The sequence below is a fragment of the Arctopsyche grandis genome, chromosome 7, assembly GCF_051622035.1.
Source record: "Arctopsyche grandis isolate Sample6627 chromosome 7, ASM5162203v2, whole genome shotgun sequence".
Classification (NCBI taxonomy): Eukaryota; Metazoa; Arthropoda; class Insecta; order Trichoptera; family Hydropsychidae; genus Arctopsyche; species Arctopsyche grandis.
The window spans coordinates 8,191,105-8,213,680 of record NC_135361.1 but is presented as its reverse complement, the minus strand read 5'-3'; the positions used below and the strand labels follow the sequence as shown (position 1 = coordinate 8,213,680).

Here is a 22,576-nt window from a genome sequence, read left to right as displayed (position 1 = left end):
AATGTCAAGCACGAATGGTTTATATACCTTTATTTGTGTTATGATTGTGTGACTGGCTACAGTGACGCGTTACAGTACTCTGTAATGTCATTGTGGCTAATATGCTAAAAAAATAAAATAGCTAATTGTGGCCCGAGTAATATTTCTAAACTAAATAATGTGTCATTCAGTAAAATTTCTCCCATCGAACATTCACATATTTATGTACATACATACCTCAAATCAATTTCATTGGTATATCCATTCGACGTATAATTATCATCATAATCAGGCAGCGTATACTTCGTTCGCCTCATCATCAAAATCTTCGGCAAGAAGTGCAGGAACAGTTTATTCATCCAATTGGGCATGTTGTGTGTCGACGGAGACCTACGACAATTCGAACTATCAAATATATACATTTTACTACGTGAATACATTGTACATATGTATATCGACATAGGCACACCAGATCACCGAGGTTGGGGTGACCGCACGTTCGAATCGATGCGGTCCTGACACTCTATCGGCGGTCTGGGGACCCGCTTCATCTGCAGATGAAGTCACCGTAGTGATCCCTTTGGGGACCCGACGTCTAATGCGGTCAATTGCTAATCAAACATTAAACCATCTTGCCATTGACAGGCGGACACACTTAATTGAACAATGTATAATGTCCCCATTACGTGTCGACGTATGAATGTGAAAGCTGACTTGTATAACATGCCTAACAATTTCTTTCCATTTTATTTTTACAAACCTTACGTCTCACATTAAGACGACTTTTTTATATCTCTTATCTCTTATCCGATCGTTTTCATACGTTGCCATATTGCTCATTTTGGTCATCAATATAAGTAAATGGATCCTCCGCCATTACGATGGTGCAAAAATTTCGTGTAAGACGCGTTTGAAATCTGCCCGGTGAGATAGTCGTTGACGTTTATCCACCGTTTGTTTAGCCTATTCTCACTTTTCGCCATGTCAGATTTCAATTGTTAAAACGCTTATAACATTTCCTTTTTTCACTCTATATTTTATAAAATTTGCTTTATAGATTTTCGTTATCTCAATATATAAATATATAAATATTTATAGTTTTAACTCTCATATGTATATATAAATATTTATAGTTTTAACTCTCATATCATATATATAAAGACGGTAATTTGTGTGTGTGTCCTAACTCTCGCCGAACATAATGAACGAATCGATAAAAATCGATTAATTCATTTTTCGACGAGACGACTTTGTCGCGACTCGAACCGATCACCCCAAATAGCCTGAATATGGGTCTAAATTGAGCTAATGGTCTCGGACATCACGCCAAATCCAATTTTTCATTTCGCCTTTTTTTTTAAAACATTAATTGAAATATTCCTTCTCGCCATATAAAAATACGTAATTTTAATAATTTCATTTAGCGAGGTTTTGAACAATTTTTTTATGTATTTATTTTCAATTAAATTATAATTATAATTTAAATTATTTATATTTTGACGATATTCGAGAAAAAAATTGATTTCATTCACCGCGGGCGCCGGGAATCGAACCTCGGACCCTCCGATCCAAACGCATTGGCGATCATGACATCGCGTCGCATGCCATATCCTCGCCCAGAATACGTGTTGTAAATACACATCATATGTATATGCACGTAATTTGTTATGTGTAATAATAATATTCAACGTTACGAGGTCAATGACCGTTTGTGTATAATCGGAAAATATTACATTTTGTTAACGTTAACTTTAAGAATTGAAAATTATTACAATTAAAGAATTGAAAACTATCTATGAGAGTCTACGAAAATATCGGTTCCGGTTCCGGATTTTTTTTTTAGTTTTATACGGGTATATAATAAGTTTATACCCATGCGATGATATTTCATCGGGCTATTCACTAGTGTATATATAAATATGTATAGTTTTAACTCTCATATGTATATATAAATTTCAAATTTGGCGTATAGCTTCGTGTAATGGTATATAGCCGCTATATATCGATTTACGGCCAAATGTGTCAGATCTAACATTTCACTGCTACAACTACATCTCATCACTGAGCGTTATCTGCTAGATAATTATTATTATAAGGTTTTACTGCTCTTCACTTTGCCAATCGGTCTGACGAACTTCTTAGATTCTTCCGATTGCTTTAAAACTTTGCAATTTTGCGAGGTTTGGCCGACAATACAGATTTCAATCAAGTAGCCAGAACACTATCCTAATAAACATGTTTAAATAGAAAATACTCAATATAAAATAGTAGTAACAGTAGGAAAAAATCCCAAGTGAAAATACGTACTTTTGACTTTTGATTTGAACTGGACGACTATTTAGAGAGATTTGAAAGCTGAAAAGTATTACAAATGAAAGATAAAATACCTGACTATAGATTCCAATATTCATTTTGAACAGAAAATTTACAGATTTTGAGACATCGACCGAACAACACCAAGATATAGAAAAATCGCGCGATTTAAAAAACACATCTCCGAATCTCGTGCCAATCAATATTTTTTATTACCAGATTCGTGTTTAATGGGCATCGATCTATAAAAAAATCTTGTCTCTGAACCATTTTTCGTGTCGAACAGTGATATTTACTATTAGATTCGCCATGTTTAAGCTGTTTATATTACAAATATTGAGCGAAGCCGGGTGAAACAACTAGAAGGTTATATTATGAATGTTAAAATGTTTATATTATAATGTTGCTTTGTTGTTGAGGAACCGTTTCAATAATGAAATCAGATAAATTGGCAAACTCTGATAGGAAACACAAATATCCAAGTCTAACCAGCAGCATTAAAGGTTATACTCAGAGTAAAATCTTTTCGACGAGGTCAACTCACGGGATCGAACATGGTAACCTTTTGTTGCTTACACATAAATTACGTGATGGAAAGAAGAAAATTTTGTTATATGGGGGGGAGGGGGACAAATTATTTTAACCCTGGGTGGGGCCCCCTTTGACTCCTGGCATGCACTGATTTCAGTCCCAGTCCGCCACTGGTCATATATGTATGTAGATGCTGGTGTGAAATCACGTTTGCCCCAATTTCCTATTCGAAATATTGCGAGGTGCATTCATCGAAAACGAATTAGGGCGGTGTTATTTATTAACGATATATTTAAAAGGGGTTGTGTTTGTAGGAATGAGAAAGCATTAATATAAATATACAAGGGCAATACTCTACGACCAATAAATAGCCTGAAATGTGAAACGAAACACGAAAAAAATATAAAATAGCACATATAAACCTTCAGGCGAAAAGTTATGGGTGCCCAACGGAGACAATACGACCCCTCGGAGATTTTAACACCCATATTAAAAAATACCGCACACGCACCGGAAAATTTTTGATAATCGCCAAAAAACCTGCGTATAGCATAAATTAATGATAATTTCGTTTCAATATATTATTCATTTTATTTGAGGAAAATGCTCGATATACATAAATAGTGAAAATAAATTTAAAACATATAAGAGTATGCCGCGCCTCCAGAGTGTAATTGTCAAATCAATTGAACTGAATATCAAAATTTATTTTGGAAGTGGGAGAAGTAAGTCTGGACCGAATGTGAAACGAAACGCTTCAGCCTAGTGAGCTGTAGTGGTGACACCTATCGGTTGTTTCGAAAACTTTGACAACTTCCGCTTAACCTTTGACATTTTCAATCTGCATTCGCTTATGTCATTTAGAGAGGAAAATGGGGTGACTATTGGTTCACTATTGTCAAGCATGTTTTTTTGCTCTATTGCTTTGTACGGTAATGGAGAGGTCTATTGTTATTTTATGGGCCCCAAGCTAACGCCTAAGTCTACTCATAACTTAAAAGATAACACTTGACCTTTCACATATGTACTCCGTTTTCTTTTTCATCATTAACTATACCTACATAGATTTTTTTTGTCTTGACCGTCCAGTTAAAAGTGTAAAAACATATTATAAAGTTTTAAAAAAATAAGGAACCCCCCCCCCCCCTTTCTCTATTAACATAATTTAAAAAAAAATATGTCTTAGTTCCCCCTTTTGGTTATTTCATGTAGTATTTCAACAACAAAAATATACGAATAAACATTAAAACCCCCTCCCTTCTTACATATCCCTTAGACTGGGTTGTAGCAAGAATCTGGGGCATTCCCTGCGAGTTTTTAAATTATATTGTTTTCCAATAAAATAATTCAAATTGTGTAAAATATTTTATAGTGTCGTGGAAGAAACAAGAAGCATATCTCTAACATATTGAACTCATCGAATTCCTTCTAAGGCTAGAATTGAAAATACGTAGATTTAAAATACGACTCCTCTTGTTAGTCACCTTCTTATTTTTTATATAAAATTTTGAATAGTGACGTGGAAAGAACAAGAGGCAGGTCTCTGAAATACTGAACCGATCGTATTCGTTCTAAGACTAGAATTTAAAATACGTAGATTGAAAATACGACTACCCTCGTTAGTCACATTCTTATTTTTTATATAAAATGTTGAATAGTGTCGTAGAAAGAACAAGAGGCAGAACTCTGAGTCACTGAAATGATCGTATTCTTTATATGATTAAAATTTGAAATACGTATGTATGTAGATTGAAATACGACTCCTCTTTTTAGTCGCTTTCTGTTTGTTTTATAAATAATATCATAACTCCTCCCCCTCCTTTTCTACTAAGCTATGATATAAAGTAAGAATGTTATCAGTGCTAAGAAAGTGTTTCTTTGTTAAATGCTTTTCGATTTTAAGTTTTTCAAGTGGTTTTGAAAAAAAATTGATACGTGATTTGAAATCAAAGTTAAAAAAAATAGAAATACTATTTTAAAAGTCACTAGTTTACTCTCAAACTAAGAATAAAACTGCATTTACAACTCAATTTAGCCACAGTACGTTTTAAGGAATGCTGTTATTTTCAACAATATCTGTATTGTATGTATTTATAGTAAAACATATTCAAATCACCGAATTTTAACAATCTGAAAACAGTCCCAGTTTAAAACACAAGCTATATACACATATAATACGGCCATACAAGCGGAATATTCAAACATAAATCATCTTCGTTGATTTCCGTCGTGAATGATCGCGTTTAGACTTCCGAAATGATCTCGAATTCACTATTACAATCACGCCATTATTATGTATTATTATTATAACTGCTAGGTTCACCATTAACTAGTCGACATTGCACTGGATACGTAATCTGCAATTAATGAATCCCCGGTGCGATTTAATCTCAGATTGTTCCCCCGCTCTTCGAATCAACCCTTTCACGGCTTCGCATTACCGCAACATCACGATATATAAGATGCGCTGGGAATGAAGCGCACTATGGACCCGAATGACAATCTACGTATTATTTTTTTAACACGTGTAAATTATTTTAAAATTTGAATTTGATTTGATATTATACACAAACTAGGAGTGCAAATCCAGCTTATTAAAACTGGTTTAAAATATGATAGACATTAATTAAAAAATTAGAAAATAATTATGTTTTTTTATATGACTTTTGAACGGGCCTAAACATTTTAGTCTACTATCGCTTGAATACACCCAATGTGTTATTTTTTTATTTATTTTATTTTATTTTTTATTTTTTTATTTAATTTACACCAAGAAGTCCTAACAGGTAAACCCAATGCGCCTTCCTGGCCAAAGACAATTATATAAACATATATGTACACCATCCATATATACACAAATATTTACACGTATACACAAATACACATACATACATACATAAATATAAAAATACACATATATACATACACACCTACACATATATATATATATATATATATATATATATATATATATATATATATATATATATATATATATATATATATATATATATATATATATATATATATATATATATATATATATATATATATATATATATATATATATATATATATATATATATATATATATATATATATATATATACATATACACATACACATACAATACATACATCCATATACATACAAACATTATACATGCATATACACATAAACACATTAATAAAGATAAATTACTCATATATATATAAAAATAAAAAAATAGCATACATACATATATAAATAAAGATAAAACCAACATACATACACATTATGCTAAATAATAAAATTACAAAATGAAAACGACATGTGTAAATATGTATGTAGCTAGAAGTCATTTAAAATATGCTGCCTGACAGAACTGTATGTTGCAGTAAAATCATCAAGGCTCCCAGAAAACAGGTTAAATAGTCGAATGGCTCTTGAAAGGGGTGAGTCATCAAGCACATTAGTTCTGGCCTGAATAGGCAGGAATATAGTTCTGGAGCGAGATTCTCTCAATTTCTCAGGTAACCTAAGTTTAAGATTACACAGAACTTCAGGAAGATTACATTCACCCCTTAGAACTTTTAGAAAAAGCTTACCAAGATGATTGTTTCTACGTGGAGCTAAGGAGTCAAAGGCCAAGGAGCCCATGACAAACTTACTGGGAAATAAGTAGAGATAGCGCCCAAACTCTCTCAAGTCATGCCCCATCTCTAACATTAGCGTGTACCTTAAATGATTAGGACTCCATATGGCCGAGCCAGATTCAAGCAAACTGCGCACCAATGTAGTATACAGTAAACGCGTCACTCTGGTGCTATTAAAGGTGCGTGAGTTTCTGACGACGAAGCCTAAAGTTTTTGTAGCCCTAGTGCACACATCTTGGATATGAGAATTAAAATTCCAGATATTTGAAAAAGTAATTCCCAAATCCTTGATATGTGTGTGACGGGCAAGAATAGAGCCATCAATATTGTAACCAAATTCAATTGATGATCGAGATCTGGAAAAAGAGACAATGTGACGCTTATCGGAAGACAATTTGAGTGTGACCAAATAACGAGTGAATCTAAATCGCTCTGTAGCAGTAGAGCATCGGAAGAAGATTCAAAGCACCTAAAAAGTTTTAGATAATCTGCATATAATAAGAAGTTACAGTTGTGGAATATTTCCCTAATATCATTAACAAATAAAATGAATAGTAAGGGGCCGATGCTAGAACCCTGTGGAACACCAGAGCAGGTTGGGTATTCAAAAGAAGAATAAATTCCATATTTTACAAACTGACGTCGATCCTTGAGATAATTTGTGAATAACTGAGAGAGACCATATGAGAAACCATAACCAATTAGTTTATTGATAAGGATGAAGTGATTTACTTTGTCGAAAGCTTTTTCAAAATCCGTGTAAACAGCTATGAAAAAAATATATATAAATCCAAGTTTTCTAATGTCAAACCAAGACAGATAACGTATTTTTTGACATCTGCAAGTTAATCAATGAGATGGAGCACAATGCATCTCAAGTCAATTTTAATATACATACTTAATACTTATGTACTGACCCAGAGATTACTATCTATTTGACACATTATTTTTGGCAATTGACAAAGTATTTTGAACTAACCTTATTAAAACTGAAACATTGTTAGTAATAATATTTGATGCTTTGAGAGTTTAAAAAAAATATGCTATTCAATATTTTTAATTATTATGAAAAAACGGAATGCACTACATCCATTTTATTACTACCCTCAAACGAGAATGAGTACATTTAAAAACGGGGACAGCGAAAATATAGAAGTTTGTCCCCTCCCCCCTCCCTCTTTTCAGCCCTGCCCACTAATTTACCGCTATAATAAAGTACCCAACTGATAACCTGACAGATTCCGTACTAAAAACAGCAGCAATAACAGATGAATGCCATTACAAATGTCAAAAATTGATTTTTTTTTTGTCAGACAAAACCAAATTCACATATACATATCAGCATCATCATCATTTACAGTCATTCATCATCCACTGCCGGATGCAGGCCTCTCCAAAACACGCTTCCACTCGTCTCTGTTTTGGAAAATTCTCATCTATCTCACCCCGCACATTTCGTTTACCCATCTTCCTAGCGGTCTTCCTTTTACCCTTTTACATTATCTCGGGTAGCACTTCGTTTTGTCAAATTTCGTCCATTCTTCTAGCTAAGTGATCCACCTATTTCCATTTCAATTTCTTAACTGTCTCCACTACATATATCCACTACTCTTGTCATACTTCTCACCCACGTATTCCGTTTCCTGTCTTTCATCGTTATGTCAAGCATACAATATTCCATACTTCTTTGAGTGCATTAGACTTTCTGTAGCAACTAGACGTTCAATGTCCAAGTTTCACATCCATACGTCATCACTCGCAAAACACATTCATAGAAAATCCTTTCTAAAGGTAAAGTAGCATTTTGAATTTAAAAACGGCATTCATTCATCCGAATGCACTCCATCCTAATTTCATAGATATCTTTATTTCTTCATCTTTACTACCTATATCTATAATTTGTCCTAAATATAAATATAAATTATAACCGAATATACATATAATATTTGCCAACCAGATAGGAAATCCGGCCCACAGTCGAGCGACTTGAACGGCACAGCCGCTCCCTAAGAATATTAAGTCGATATCAGACTAAGCTTCGGAGTATATATTCCAGCATATATGTACATATGTATACATACATACGTGTGTGTACGTCTAAATCGTTTGATGTGTGGCAAAGTAGGAATGTGGCAAGCTCCTAGGAGAGCTTCTACTAGAGATAGGTTTATTGCCGCCCCGGGGCTACGCCACCACACCACCGCGAGCTTTGGCGTAGTTAACTTGTATAATTTCGCGATTTGAATAAATATGTGATACAGTCTGACTGTGTATTATAGAATTGCCATTCAAATTTGGACGCGGACGTCAAATCTTCCGAGGGTAGTTTCCAAACTCAATTTCGACGCGACGTTCCGATAATCATCGTCGATATGTCTACCCTACATCTCTCCGCGAATGTACGTACGAGATAGTGTTTAGTAGAGATTGTGCGATGTTTATTTGATATGATTTGTATAGTCGAGTATTGATTGTGTATGTCGAAGAAGGGGTAAGCTTAAAGTACGCGTGGTATATTGTGTTTCTAATCAGAGCAATGCACAGTAGTTCAACGTTCATAGATTAATATATAGCCACATCGTAACTCACTATATTTAGATAGTTATTTAATCCAAATAAACCGTCTTTTGTTAAAGTTTTTTTCCCAATTATCTAAATTGAATCATCATCTACAGCCGTTCACCATCCACTGCTGGATGAAGGCCTCTGCAACACGCTTTCACTCGTTTCCGTTTTGCGCAACTTCCATCCATCTCACCCCATACATTTTCCTAATTTCGTCTACCCGTCTTCCCTGCGGTCTTCCTTTTTACCCTTTTGTATTTTCTCGGGTTCTTCGGGTTATTTTGTCCACCTTTCCTCCATTTTTCTTGCCACGTGGCCCACCCATTGCCATTTAAATCTCTTCGCTCTATCCACTATATTGCCATAACTAACCTTGCCATACTTCTCACCCGCCTATTCCATTTTATGTATCTGCTTGATATGCCAATTATACAAAGTTCCGTACTTCTTTGAGTGCATTGAATTTTGTGCAGCAACTTGGCGTTCAATGTCCAACTACGACTACTTCTATTTTATCATCAATAGTTATTTATATTTAGTACAATTAATAGACATGTCCGGTAGTAATAAAGAGGAAATAGAGAGACGTATAAAATTTGGATGGAGTGCATTTGGACGAATGAATGTGGTTTTAAAATCAAAAATGCCACTTTGCCAAAAGAAAAAGATCTTCAATCAATGTTTTTTGCCAGTGATGACCTATTGATGTGAATCTTGGATATTGAACGCCAAGTTGCTACAAAAAGTCCAATGCATTCAAAGAAATATGGAACTTTGTATGCTTGGCATAACGAGGAAAGACAGGAAACGGAATACGTGGATGAGAAGTATGACAAGGGTAGTGGATATAATAGATAGAGCGAAGATATTGCCATGGCAATGGGCGGTCCACGTGTTTAAAATGGACGAAAGGTGGACAAAAGAATTGCTAGAATGGTACCCGAGAGAATTCAAAAGGGTAAAAGGAAGACCGCAGGGAAGATGAGTAGACGAACTTAAGAAAATTTGTGGAGTCAGATCGATGAGAGTTGCGCAAAACAGAGACGAGTGGAAGCGTATTGGAGAGGCCTTCATCCAGCAGTGGATAGCGAATGGCTGTAGATGATGATGATTATAAGATTTGATATTTGGAATTAGACTTTCTGGACTGAATTTCAGATGTGTTTTTCTTAATATTATTTATATATGTATGTATTTATATTTCTAGAGTTTTTATCTTACGTATTGGACAGGGAAGATGGATAGATGAAATTAGGAAAATGTGTGGGGTGAGATGGATGTAAATTGCGCAAAACAGAGACGAGTTAAATAATTATTCGTCCAGCAGTGGATGGTGAATGGCTGTGGATGATGATGATAATGATCTATTATGAATGCTGAAACTACCTAAATGCATTATTCAAATGCCATTTTATGTCAAACTTTTGTCTTCATTAATAGAAGCATAAATTTCCCAAACATGAAAATCGTATCGTGTGTAAATTTAGCATTACATACATATATTCGCCAATGATTTGTTTTAAAATGCAAATTGGACGCGCATAATGGATGTGTGTTTGCGATTGGACCCGAAAACGGTTTGCGTATTTAGACGTAAGCCGAAGGAGACATAAATCTCCCAGGTTATCCCCATAAATGGGGCGCAGAAACTTAGCGGTAATCCAGCAATTTGACTCAGAAACCTAAAGTTACTGTCGGGACACACCTGGCTTAATTGTGGAACCTCGGTGGTGATGCCACAACACCAATACGACCACAATTCGAATAAAAATGTTACCTGTACCTTATATACCGACCCCCCACTAATACCCCGTGTGACACTAATAAATTGAAAGCACACATTTATTTCGTCGCCGAATTAAATGTGCGCACATATTTCTTACACTTAACGGTCAAGATTAATCTGGTCTAACTTAGTAATTAATAGTAGGGTGTTTTGTTTAAAGTGCGAGTCTCAAAATTGGTTCGGTGACCGTTGGACCATTTTATGTAAAATATCTAGTTCGTAATCAAGTAGTTGAATTTGAACTAGAAACGCAGAGGCAAACATTATAAATACCTAAAGACACGGTCCCAGTAAATTTTTTTGATTAATTGATTTTTTGATGTTTGATTAATTTGAATTTTTGATTAATCAAAAAAATAAAAAAAATGGATATCCATAGCATATCAAAAAATAATTTCTCTAGTGCCATAATTGAGGAAGGGAGAAGTCTAATACGTTTGTATGGACAAGGCGCTGGGATCCAGCTCTCTTAAATAGGCTTTCTTGGTTTTGAACTTGATTTTGAATGCCTTTCCTAAGATTGCTTATAACTAAAGCCCGGACCCTGAGGGGGGCGTTTATTGTTAATAATTTTGTAAATGCATTGTTAAAGGTTTGCCAAACCTTTTTACAAAGCATTTACAACAATTGAACAATAAACGGCACGCTTCCGGTCCTACCTCTACTTATAACCAGTCTTCGGCGGACGAATGCGCCAAAACGGGTTCCTTTTGTCAAATTCTATTGTTAACCTTTTTATTTGCTCTCTAGAGAGCAAAAAAAAGGTATACAATAGAAATTGACAGTAGGATCCCATTTTTTTCTGTGCTGGCGCACTTCCGCGCCGCTCTCTACTTATAGCTAATCGGCGGATAGGAAGCGTGCTTTTTCCAGGAATTAGGGCGTTTTGGGTCTATTTACAAAGCTAGAGTGGAAAAAAAAGGTTCAGCGAACCTTTAACAAAGCACGGCGAACAATTAACAATGAACGGCACGCTTCTGGTCCACTCATTACTTATAACTAAGGCGATCGGGTTCTATTTTCCAGTAAAGAGGGATTGTCTATTGTCCTACAAAGCTAGAGAGCAAAAAAAAAGGTTCACAATCGAAGCGGAGCATTTCTAGTGGAGTCCAACTTTTTTTTATTGGTTTCTTTATTACAGTATGTGTCAACTAGAGTATCCAATTACACATATTGAAGTAAATCCATTAATAAATTGAAATGTAATTATTTCATTATAAAAATCATGAATTTAAATTACATTATAAATAAAATCGTTGAATTGCACGTATTTTTTTATGTGTTAACATTTATATTTTTTGTTTTGATTTTCATTTTTAATCTCATTTTTGTATTAAATTGATTTTTTTTAGTATGAAATTCATTCACATACACTATGAATTTACTTTATGAATGCACTTTTTTATGAATGTACTTTTTATTTATACCTGAGTAACGTGCCAATTTTTAGTGATTTTTTTATTCCTTTATTTTTTTTATATTTCTAGTAATACATAATTATAACATGGAAACATTTTATACGTTGGCAAGAAAAGTTGATCGTACTGAAATCATTCAAGTTAGAGTCGGAGTCGGTAAATTTTGATCTGACTCCACAGCCCTTCATACAAACACCAAGTCTACATTATGTCCATTGGTTGTTCTTAAAGATTTGTCTCCATCTTATACTATTTACTATATACATAGGCTATAATTATATTTACATATATGGCTGATCTATAAAAAGCTTCTAAAAAGTGATTCTATCCTACTTAGCAAGTAATTTTCCCTACCTAATCTCTATTTCAAAGACTACTTTAGGTTGTCAACTTTAAAAAATCTTTAGCTATCAACAATATATACGTATATGTTTTAAATGTATTATGGACATTTATAAAAATTGTAAATAGGTTTTTGAGCTTTTTTCGCTTCTTATGATTTATACACTTCATTACAGTAAGTATTATAAATACAATAACAAAAAAAGTAAGTACTATATGTAAATACAAACAAGAAAAATAATGTGTAAAATAGACATTGATCATTGGATCGGTGGTCATTAGAATAGACCCAAGATGCATTGTGAACATATTAAATGAGCAATAAAAAGCATTTAAAAATAAAATTGAAAACTAGCTTGGAAATACGAAAATTCCAAACCTCAATTCCTAAAGGCCCAAACCTTTAAAATTCGCGATTTCTATTGGTAAAAAAGTCTTAGCTGACAAATAAGAACCCTTCCAAGATAACTACAATTAAGAATTGAAGCAGACTTAATTTGTCTACGGAAAATGTAGTACTGTAGCACCTAATCCAAAACTGGTTTTGGTACAGAGAGACTAGGATTATATTCAAAAACATTTGAATTCTTCTTCTTATCTCAGGCTATTTAAAAATGGTCTTAATTATCAAATTACATTGTAAGAAAAAATGTCAATGGAAATATTATTGACATATTACACTGAGCAACAAAAAAAATTACCAGAGCGGTGACTAATCAATCGTTACTATGTTTGACCCACTGAATGCGAATATTATAATGATATTTGTTGGTTCGCGATCGTTTACGAGATATGAGCGTTTAAAAAAACATCTGACTATTGATTCCAATACTCACTTTGAGCACAGCAATACTAAATTTTGAGTTAAAGACCGCAAAAGCCAAAAAACTGAACCAACAAAAATCATTATAATATTTGAATTTAGTGGGTCAAATTCAATAAAGATTGATTAGTCTCCGCTCTGGTAACTCAAAAACGTGATTTTTTTTCCTCAGTGTTATTAACTTTCCAAGCTTGTTGGAATAATGTATATTTAGTGTTGTCAATAATAACTCCTTTCCTTTTACTTTTACTTTCCTTTATTGATATTGAAGAAGAGGGACTGCCGGCTGGGGTGTGGTGATTGGCACATCACCTATCAATGTTAAATTGATACTAATATTAATGAACACAGTACACCGTCGGTAGCCCTCTATTTATACATATATGTATACTAAATATCTGGTGGGGAGCGACCATAACCATATGAAGATTGTCCACTTGTGCTAGTCTCTTAGAGCTAGTCTCTTTTTTTGGAGAGGCACAGCGATAACGCTATTTATTTTCGCACATATATGAAAGTATGTACAGTTTATAAGGAATATATTTGTAATTACATATATAATAATTTAAAATAAATAAAAAAATATATGTCATTCTCGGTGTAGCAGAGTAACTTGAAGAAATACCACCTCGCGACTTAACGCGCTTCTCACAATAAAGTACAAATCTTTCAAAGTTAAAAACACGTATGATTTGTATAAAAAATACTTATATATATATATATATATATATATATATATATATATATATATATATATATATATATATATATATATATATATGTATAGTAAATAGTAAATTGTAATTGAACTGACCTGAAGTGCACGTTAAGCACGCAGACCGTCATCCAAACGCTGAGTGACACCAGAATCATCGTGAAGAGGAGATATTTTCCAAGCAAAGGTATGGCCAGAGATGTCGGTGGGATGATTTCAGCCAACAGCAGGAAGAACACAGTCAAGGAGAGGAGGATCGAAATGCACAGAGTAATCTGAAAAGCCCTAGCGACTTGATCACCACATTGGACCAGAAGCCGTAACCGTTGCGTACCCCCATCACGCAAACGAAACGATTTTCACTTCCAATTTCACTTTAATACATATATATACATTAGATGTATCGCAATTCGAAATCGAAAGACACTTCAAAAGCAAAAACAATTAAAAACGCATCCGAAGAGTTCCAAAACTTGTTACATATTAACAGTGGTGTCACCCTAATGGTTACCATGGCTTTCCGGAAACCCGGTGTTAAAAATCAAAAGTTTCCGGAAACCCGTAGTTAGAAATCTAAAAATCCATGTAATTTTTGTCAAAGAATATACAAATCTTGACAATTCAATGAACTCGTAAATTTCAATTAACGATTTTTGAGATTATGTCAACGATAGCAATTTATCAATAAATCGAATTCCGAAAAATAGCCAAGAAGGTAAGAAAATAGCTAACAGCTGATGTTAATGACTCTTAATCTTTTTAGCACACTCGTCGCTTTGGAGCAATCTGTTAGACGAGTGTGATTGATTAATTGTATAATAAAATAAAATAAATACTACATAAAATAAGAAAAACCCACTGTCTGTGTATGAAAATTAGCGACGCAAATTACACCATTGAATTCAAATTTAACAGCTAGTGGATTTATACAAATAAGCATTTGAAATATTATAATTAGAGGTAGGATAGTCACAGTGCTATCCATTGTTCGGCAAACCTTTAACAATACATTTACAACCTTTGAACAATACACGGCCCCCTCAGGCTCCGGTGACTAATTATAACATTCAAGTAATACATACAATATAAGAAAAATATTCATCCAAGTCACTATTACGTAAAAATTGAAATTTATATTTATTTTAATTAAAATTAAAATTTTCACATAATAGTGCCTTGGACGAAAAAAAATTATATATACAAATATAAATTGAAAAAAAATTGGAACCCCGTTGTTCCAAAATTGAGGTGACACCACTGCATATTAACTATGCAACTTTGATCTATTCATAATTATATCACTATTCGTGTGTGATTTTATCTGTTCGTATTTTTATATAACTAAAAAATATTCAATTGCTTCTTTAAGTGGAAGTCAAAGTTATTAAAAACCAGATAAATTACAAATTATTTCGTAGTGACGTCATATCGATTTTAATTTGAAAATATAACAGCACTCCATTAAAATGTTGCTAGCCAATCTAACAGAGAATTTATTAAACATATTATATAAAGTGTTCCAACAAAAGGTATAAGGTTTAAATTATAAAAACCTTTTTCATTTACTGAATTTTTTATAGATCATTTTATGGCTATTCGTCTATAATATACTAATAGAATTCACCATGGAGTGCTACCGTTCCAAAATGCATACAAATCGTTGAATTTAATTATTTTATTCGGATCAAAGGTTTATATGTGACACTAAAATCAACTGATTTGACACCATTCGACTTTTTTCTTCGAAACCATATAAAAGAGAACGTCTAATCCCAATATTTCACAGTCAATTCATGCTCTAAATGCCAACATGGGTTGCTATTACTGAAATAATGCCACAACAATGCTAAAAAATCATAAAAACTTTTGAAAAAGGGATTTGGATCTTACATTGAACATTTGAATGATGTATTTTTTTCACATATACATATGTACATACGTATATAATATACATATGTAGGTGTCTATGCTTAATAAAGGGGTTTTATTAAACAAAAATCAAATCCCGCAACTCTTATTAAAACACCCATATTATGAAGAACGTGTATGATAACCGAATTATGACTCTAAATTAATGTTTTTTATCTAATAGTTAGTTTTCGGTTTAACTTTCACATTTAAATTGATGTTTTTTAATGTAACAGAAGGTTTTCATTTTAAATTATGCCTTGAATTGTATCAAATTCGAATATTGAATACGCTCTAACGTAATTTGATGAACATTTTGATCTTTTCTGTCCTGCGAAGTATTTGTTTTCCAAAATTTTATAAAATTATACAAAACATATCAGCTATATGCTTATAACACTGAACACAATTCCTTATACATAAAACATTTAACATTTATCCTGGCTAGCTTGTGATTAAATTAAAGCGGCAAATGATATCTAAAGCACTTTGAAATGGACTAATGATTTTCACTACTTCGGCAATGGGATGGTGTATGGGCAAAGCTCAAACATGACACAATAATCATTTCCGTCGTATCATCATATCACATTTAAATAATTTTATGAATCGATTGTTTCAATTCAAAAAGCGTGATAATGAAAATGGAAAGTTCACGTTCACTCTGAAGCAATATTTATATATTCGCACTCATAATAATTGTATTGCGGTCAAAAGTTACATGTCAAAGTGAACTTGAACAATGAAAAGACAACAAGCAACATAAATAGGTGATGGATAACTCTACAATTCTTTTCAAACACTCTAATGCTTTCTATACTATCGATGTTATATCATCTAATGATATCAAATATTTATCTTTCGAATTTGATGAGCAATTTTCTAATTTCTATACTATCTCCTTATCAATGAAATCCTTCAGTTCTAAAAATAGTGTTTTTTTCTACTGGACTTTAAGTGTACCATAAATGATAGCTCTGATTTTAAATATTTTTCTTTATATATTGACTTGTTTGAAAGATTTAAAAAAAATAAATGTATTCAATATGATTTTGAGCCATCATTAATGGATATTGAAACTCGTATGGGTTATTTTATGGTCTACTTTAAAGACGGAATAACATTCCAGGATTCTAATAGCAACAACACGTAATGCTGAAAAGCGTTCATTAATTCCACTTCAACACAAACGATTAGGCTACATTTTGGTCCATTTATGTGAGGGATGGAAAATCGCTCAGAGCTCAACAAGCAACTCTATGGGCAGTCTTCAACAGTTGAAATCGTAGAATGCGATTCATCGAATTGACAGATGATCCATTTTGAAAAACTACACAACAAATTCTTCGATTTGAACTGTTTTGACCGAGACTGCACATTCGATTTTAAGGGTCTAAATTAGGATGATTCCTAAATACAAAGTTCGTATTCATTAAACACGTCTATGCGTATTGAAGTTTGTTTTACATTTACAATGGATAATGTATAAATGCGACAAACGAACTTCAATCATACTTGATATAATGACAAACACATTTTTCTAGACGAACACAATCATTACGATTAAGGTTGGGATTCACAAGCTGGGTCCTGAAACATACACACAATTTATCTGAAAACAAACAGAGGGACATCTACAAACATGAAGTGGTGTGAAAGCGACAGATCAAACATTGAACAATGGTAATTTCTTGGTAACACTTTAACTTTTATATCGATAGGAGTCTAAATACGAGTTTCTTTTCGTTCGGGTCACAAATTGGATCATTTACAATGTCGACTAACTTACTATGGACTTTTATTACGATACCTGGATTAACTACATAGAAGGTTGTAAGCTCGATAGTATAGGAATACATACTAGTTTCTTAATTAATTCTTAAATATATGATAATATTGGTTAGACATTCGATTAACTCATCAAAAGCTTTTTTGTCGATTAGCGTGCCACATGCTTTTTTACATTCAACATTTTTACAACATTTATTATATTATATAAGCGTCCATATCCTTTTCATTGATTTTTTTTTTAATTTTGATCTTTTTGAACCTAAAAAACACACAGTCAACGAATTTAATTGAACGTTTGATATAAATACCTTTTCACCAGAATCCGACGGTAAATAAAATACAAGCACTGTGAGGAAAGTAATTCCCACACACGGAATAATTAAGTTGACCGTGTAAAATAAGGTTTTCCTTCTCATCGTCAATTTGAATGTAATATCTGAAAAATTCAACGGTAAAAAATTAGAAAATATACATAATAGGTACATTATTTATTATTTGTATTAAAATCACATTGACGCTTTGGGGCAACCTGTCAAGTCTCTGTGGTATTGATTTTTTAAAATAAAATAAAATAAAATAAAGGCTTTAAGTTAAACGTATTTGCTATCATCATCTTAAAATGATAATCATATGAAACTAAGCATTTAATGTTTCATAGAACTGAATAATAAAAGTATGAAATGTTAACGTAAAACTCATTCACTAGAATTTGAATTTACTTTTACTAACTAAATGCTTTTTATTTTATGTTGTTTATAGAATTGTTTTACATTTATGAAGGCCCAACCCCACTTCACGGAAAGATGCGCACGCCTACATCGTCTATGGACTGTTGGTTTTGCGCATCTTTTTCAAGGAGTGGGGGTGAGCCTTTATAAATGTTATGACTTCAAAGAGTAGGCATATACATACATATGTACAATTTACATGCACACAGATTGTTATTCGCCTTGTTATTAAAATATTATTTCCAGTCAACTTGACAATAAATAAGCTCTAAATCTCGATTATTGCTGGCTTAAAAGCTTCGTTATTGGCTTCTACGATACCTCAAAATACGCCATTTCTATTGATTTTAGCTGACCGAAAGTACATAAGTGTACCTTTTTCCGATGCCTTGTTGACTAGATTTAGGCATAGTTTTTAGTTGTATTTAAGAAATCTTGAATTCTTATTGGCTTCATATTCTCATTTACCTGAAAACGGTTCTTTGCAGCAAGGATAAAACTCCTCGTTTCGTGTTGCTGGAACTTCCAAAATGTCCCACTCTACCGACAGATAAAATTCGCTCAAATCAATGCCAACATGAACCAGATTGCTTCCTGGAGTTTGATCCATGTGCTTCAAATCGACCTGAAAATCGATTCACAAAATTCGTAATAAATTAAATTCATCCATTAACATATAATCAAATAACAAAATCTCACTTGGATTCCGTTGTATGTCCACGATCCGAACTTCATGAAGCAAGTTTGCTCGTCGAATGGAAAATATTCAACATTGATCTCACAAGAAGATTTGTAAATCGCTGGAGGCTTCCAGAAAACTTCACCAGTGTGCTTTAGAGTCGCTTTAGTCATCAATGTTACCTTTAATTACAAACAAAACAAAAGTCATGTTTACACTGTTGGAAAATCACTGACATGATTGTTAAATTTCAGCGATTGTTTGCGTTTAGGTACTATTTACTTTATTTATTTTTTCTGAAGTTTGCTTTTCATTTGCGCCAAGCCAAACAAACAAGAACCACTTTAATTACCTCATAGTTACCATCCCAATTATTGTACAGAACAATGTCGGGTAGCCAAATATGCTCAGAAGGAACGTATAGCATATCAACACCACCATAGTCTTCCGGCTCCCATTTTAGCTTGTAATCAAACCATTTCTGAAATCAACATAATCCAAATATTTAAAATACAGATCGCCATCTTCACAGATAAATCTCGCAATAAGGTTAGATTAAGTTCGGTAACCTCAAAAGTTTTGATTGTAAACTACACTGCTGTTTACCTGTTCAACCCATAGATTAGTAGTCATGACTTGATTTTTGAGATTGACTTCCATCAGCTGACTCAATTTGAGACCCAGCCATACTGTCAAAGTTTCCGTATTATTGTTGACCGGTCTGATCAATCTGTTGTAATTGCTCAAAAGATCATCGTAAAGTCGTTTAGCATCAGGATTCGCCTCTATGTGCTTTACCGGCACTAGAAGATACATCGGTAAGCATTAAAATTTTCAATTATATACTAATTAAATTCAACTTAAATGTAAACCTACCAGATAGAGATCCTCTTATCATCAACGTGAAGACGACGAACGTTCGCGATAGATTTACCATTTTTTTAAGATCAATCTTAACGCCGCATCGCTTTATTTTTATATAAATTTATAAAAATAAATACCTGTTTAAAATAATGTATTTTTAAATTATTTGTTTAATTACACAATGTTTATGTTGTGACAGTTTTAATGAGTATGCTCGTTTGAATTTTGTTTTTGATCAATTTTCTTGAAAGTGTCGTTTGTTTTTATAACTACACGCGAACTGATAGTAATTTACAAAGTTAGGTTATATTATGCACCTGATGAAATGCATTAAATACAACCTGCACGTTTGCAAGTTGCACGCCCACTGCCTCGTTCGGTCCACACAGCATCGTTTTACGGTCTACAATCAATAAAAGCTACACGTGTAGAGCGCTTGCGCCAAAAAATTTCCCTTTTCAAACGTTAAACTTTAAACGGAAAACTTTACATTCGTCCGATGATCGAGATAGATCGCCACATTCGCAAATGTAAACAGTTTCCCAAACTAAAACGAACTACATACTACCATCGATTAAATAAAACAAACAGATCGAGTCATCATAGCGATATATTTACTTACAATACAATAATCTATTTACATTCTTAGAAGTATAATATTTAGGTATATACAATTGTTCAGTCTTTCGTACATTCACATAGTACATAGTATCATACATATATCTAGTGAGAACATTTACTAACAAACATTTGTACTAATGAGGGAGTCGGTTTCAGTAAAATTGAGCACTGATGGAGAAATGTTTATATATTTATAAATTATAAATATATTTGCTGACAAATCGGCAAATATATGTATCTCTAGAAATTTATTTGTCATAGATATTTCTTAGCAACGATTAAACTTTCGGCCAAAAAATATGACTTTTATTCATAAAACAATACAATCGGAATACAAAAACAATGCATATTTGTAATAACCAGAGGTAGGACCGGAAACGTGCTTTTTCTAGGAAATAGGGCGTTTTGAGTCTATTTTCCAGAAAAGAGGACAAACTACAAAGCTACAGAGCATAAAAAAAGGTTCATCATAAAAATGAACAAAGCACGGTGAACAATGAACAAAGAATGGTGCAAAGTTGGTCCGCTCGTTAGTAATAACTAGAGACCGGAGCCACTTTGCGCCGTTCATTGTTCATTGTTCGCGGTGCATTGTTAATTTTTATGTTGAACCTTTTTTTTGCTCTCCAGCTACAAAGCTAGAGAGTTAATGAACAATGAATGGCGCAAAGTGGCTCCGGTCTCTAGTAATAACACTGAGCAACAAAAAATCACGTTTTTTACTTTCCGGAAAGGATAATAATCAATCTTTACTAAGTTTGACCCACTGACTTCGAATATGACAATGATTTTCGTTTAAATTTTCTTTTGTTTGTGAGATATGAGCGTTAAAAAAATGCGCAATTTTTACGTATTTTTGGCTTTTACAGTGTTCAACTCAAAATCTAATATTGCAGTGCCAAAAGTGAGTATTGGAATCAATGGTTAGATGCTTTTTCTATTGATTGTGATTTTTATATTGCTTTAAAATATTTATAATTAGTTAATCTAGCGGATTTATAGGATTTATATATATTTTTTGTCAACCTATCGTGCAATTACTGGGCCAGTTATACATATATTTCACTATTTTCTTGTCTGAACGTACTAATTCGAGTTATAAATGATTTTAAATTACATTATGAAATATTCTAGGTGGTTCTAGTGAGCGTGAATGAATTAGATCAAATGATGCGCTTAAATAGGAATCTCCATTCTTGGTCTCGCTCTTGGATCATGCATCATCAATAACACCATTTTTAACTCAATTTAAAATCACTTACCGCTCAAATTAGTACAATTGGTTCAAAAAAATATTGAGATTAAAAAACCAATCCTTATAAACGAGGTAAAGGGAAAATTTGCCGAAATCAATTCATAATATATAATTATATAAGGAAAAATGTATAGAAAAAAGTATATTTTTGACTTTTAAAATTCGCTATATAATTAATTGTAAGTATTTTAAAGCAATTTACAATTACAATCAATAGAAATAAAATCTGACTATTGATTCTAATACTCACTTTTGGCACAGCAATATTAGATTTTGAGTTAATGACTGCAAAGGCCAAAAATCTGGAAGAATTGCATTTTTTTAGACACTCAAACATATCTGTCGTATTCGAATGCAGTGGGTCAAACTTAGTAAAGATTGTTTAAACTCTGCTCTAGTATTTTTTATTGCTCATTATAATCAAACACAATACGACAAAGCTGAGTTTGTTTAAAAAAAGATTCTTAGAAACGAAGTCAAAAGATAACTCTCGTCTCTAGCTATGATCCAGAATATACATATAGCAGCCAGAAATCCTACAATATTTGCCTACAAATATCTGTACCAGTGCGCACCAAACAGAAAAGACAACATTTATTGGGTATTTGAATAGAGATTTCTGG

The 22,576-nt window shown here is 32.9% G+C and overlaps 1 protein-coding gene across 5 annotated transcripts in view; it reads right to left on the bottom strand.

Moving 5' to 3' along the window:
• Window positions 1-20,005, bottom strand: part of LOC143914225 (acetylcholine receptor subunit beta-like 2) — a 70,194-nt gene extending 50,189 nt beyond the window's left edge. For all 5 annotated transcript variants that reach the window (XM_077434354.1, XM_077434356.1, XM_077434355.1 and 2 more), the window contains exons 1-7: window positions 19,820-20,005; window positions 19,566-19,694; window positions 19,234-19,395; window positions 19,003-19,159; window positions 18,115-18,242; window positions 14,207-14,382; window positions 217-369 (exon numbers count right to left, since the gene is read on the bottom strand). In XM_077434354.1, the coding sequence (XP_077290480.1) occupies window positions 217-369; window positions 14,207-14,382; window positions 18,115-18,242; window positions 19,003-19,159; window positions 19,234-19,395; window positions 19,566-19,694; window positions 19,820-19,873 (959 nt within the window). In that variant the 5' untranslated portion in view covers window positions 19,874-20,005. The remainder of the gene's footprint in view (window positions 1-216; window positions 370-14,206; window positions 14,383-18,114; window positions 18,243-19,002; window positions 19,160-19,233; window positions 19,396-19,565; window positions 19,695-19,819) is intronic.
• Window positions 20,006-22,576: the final 2,571 nt, after the last annotated feature.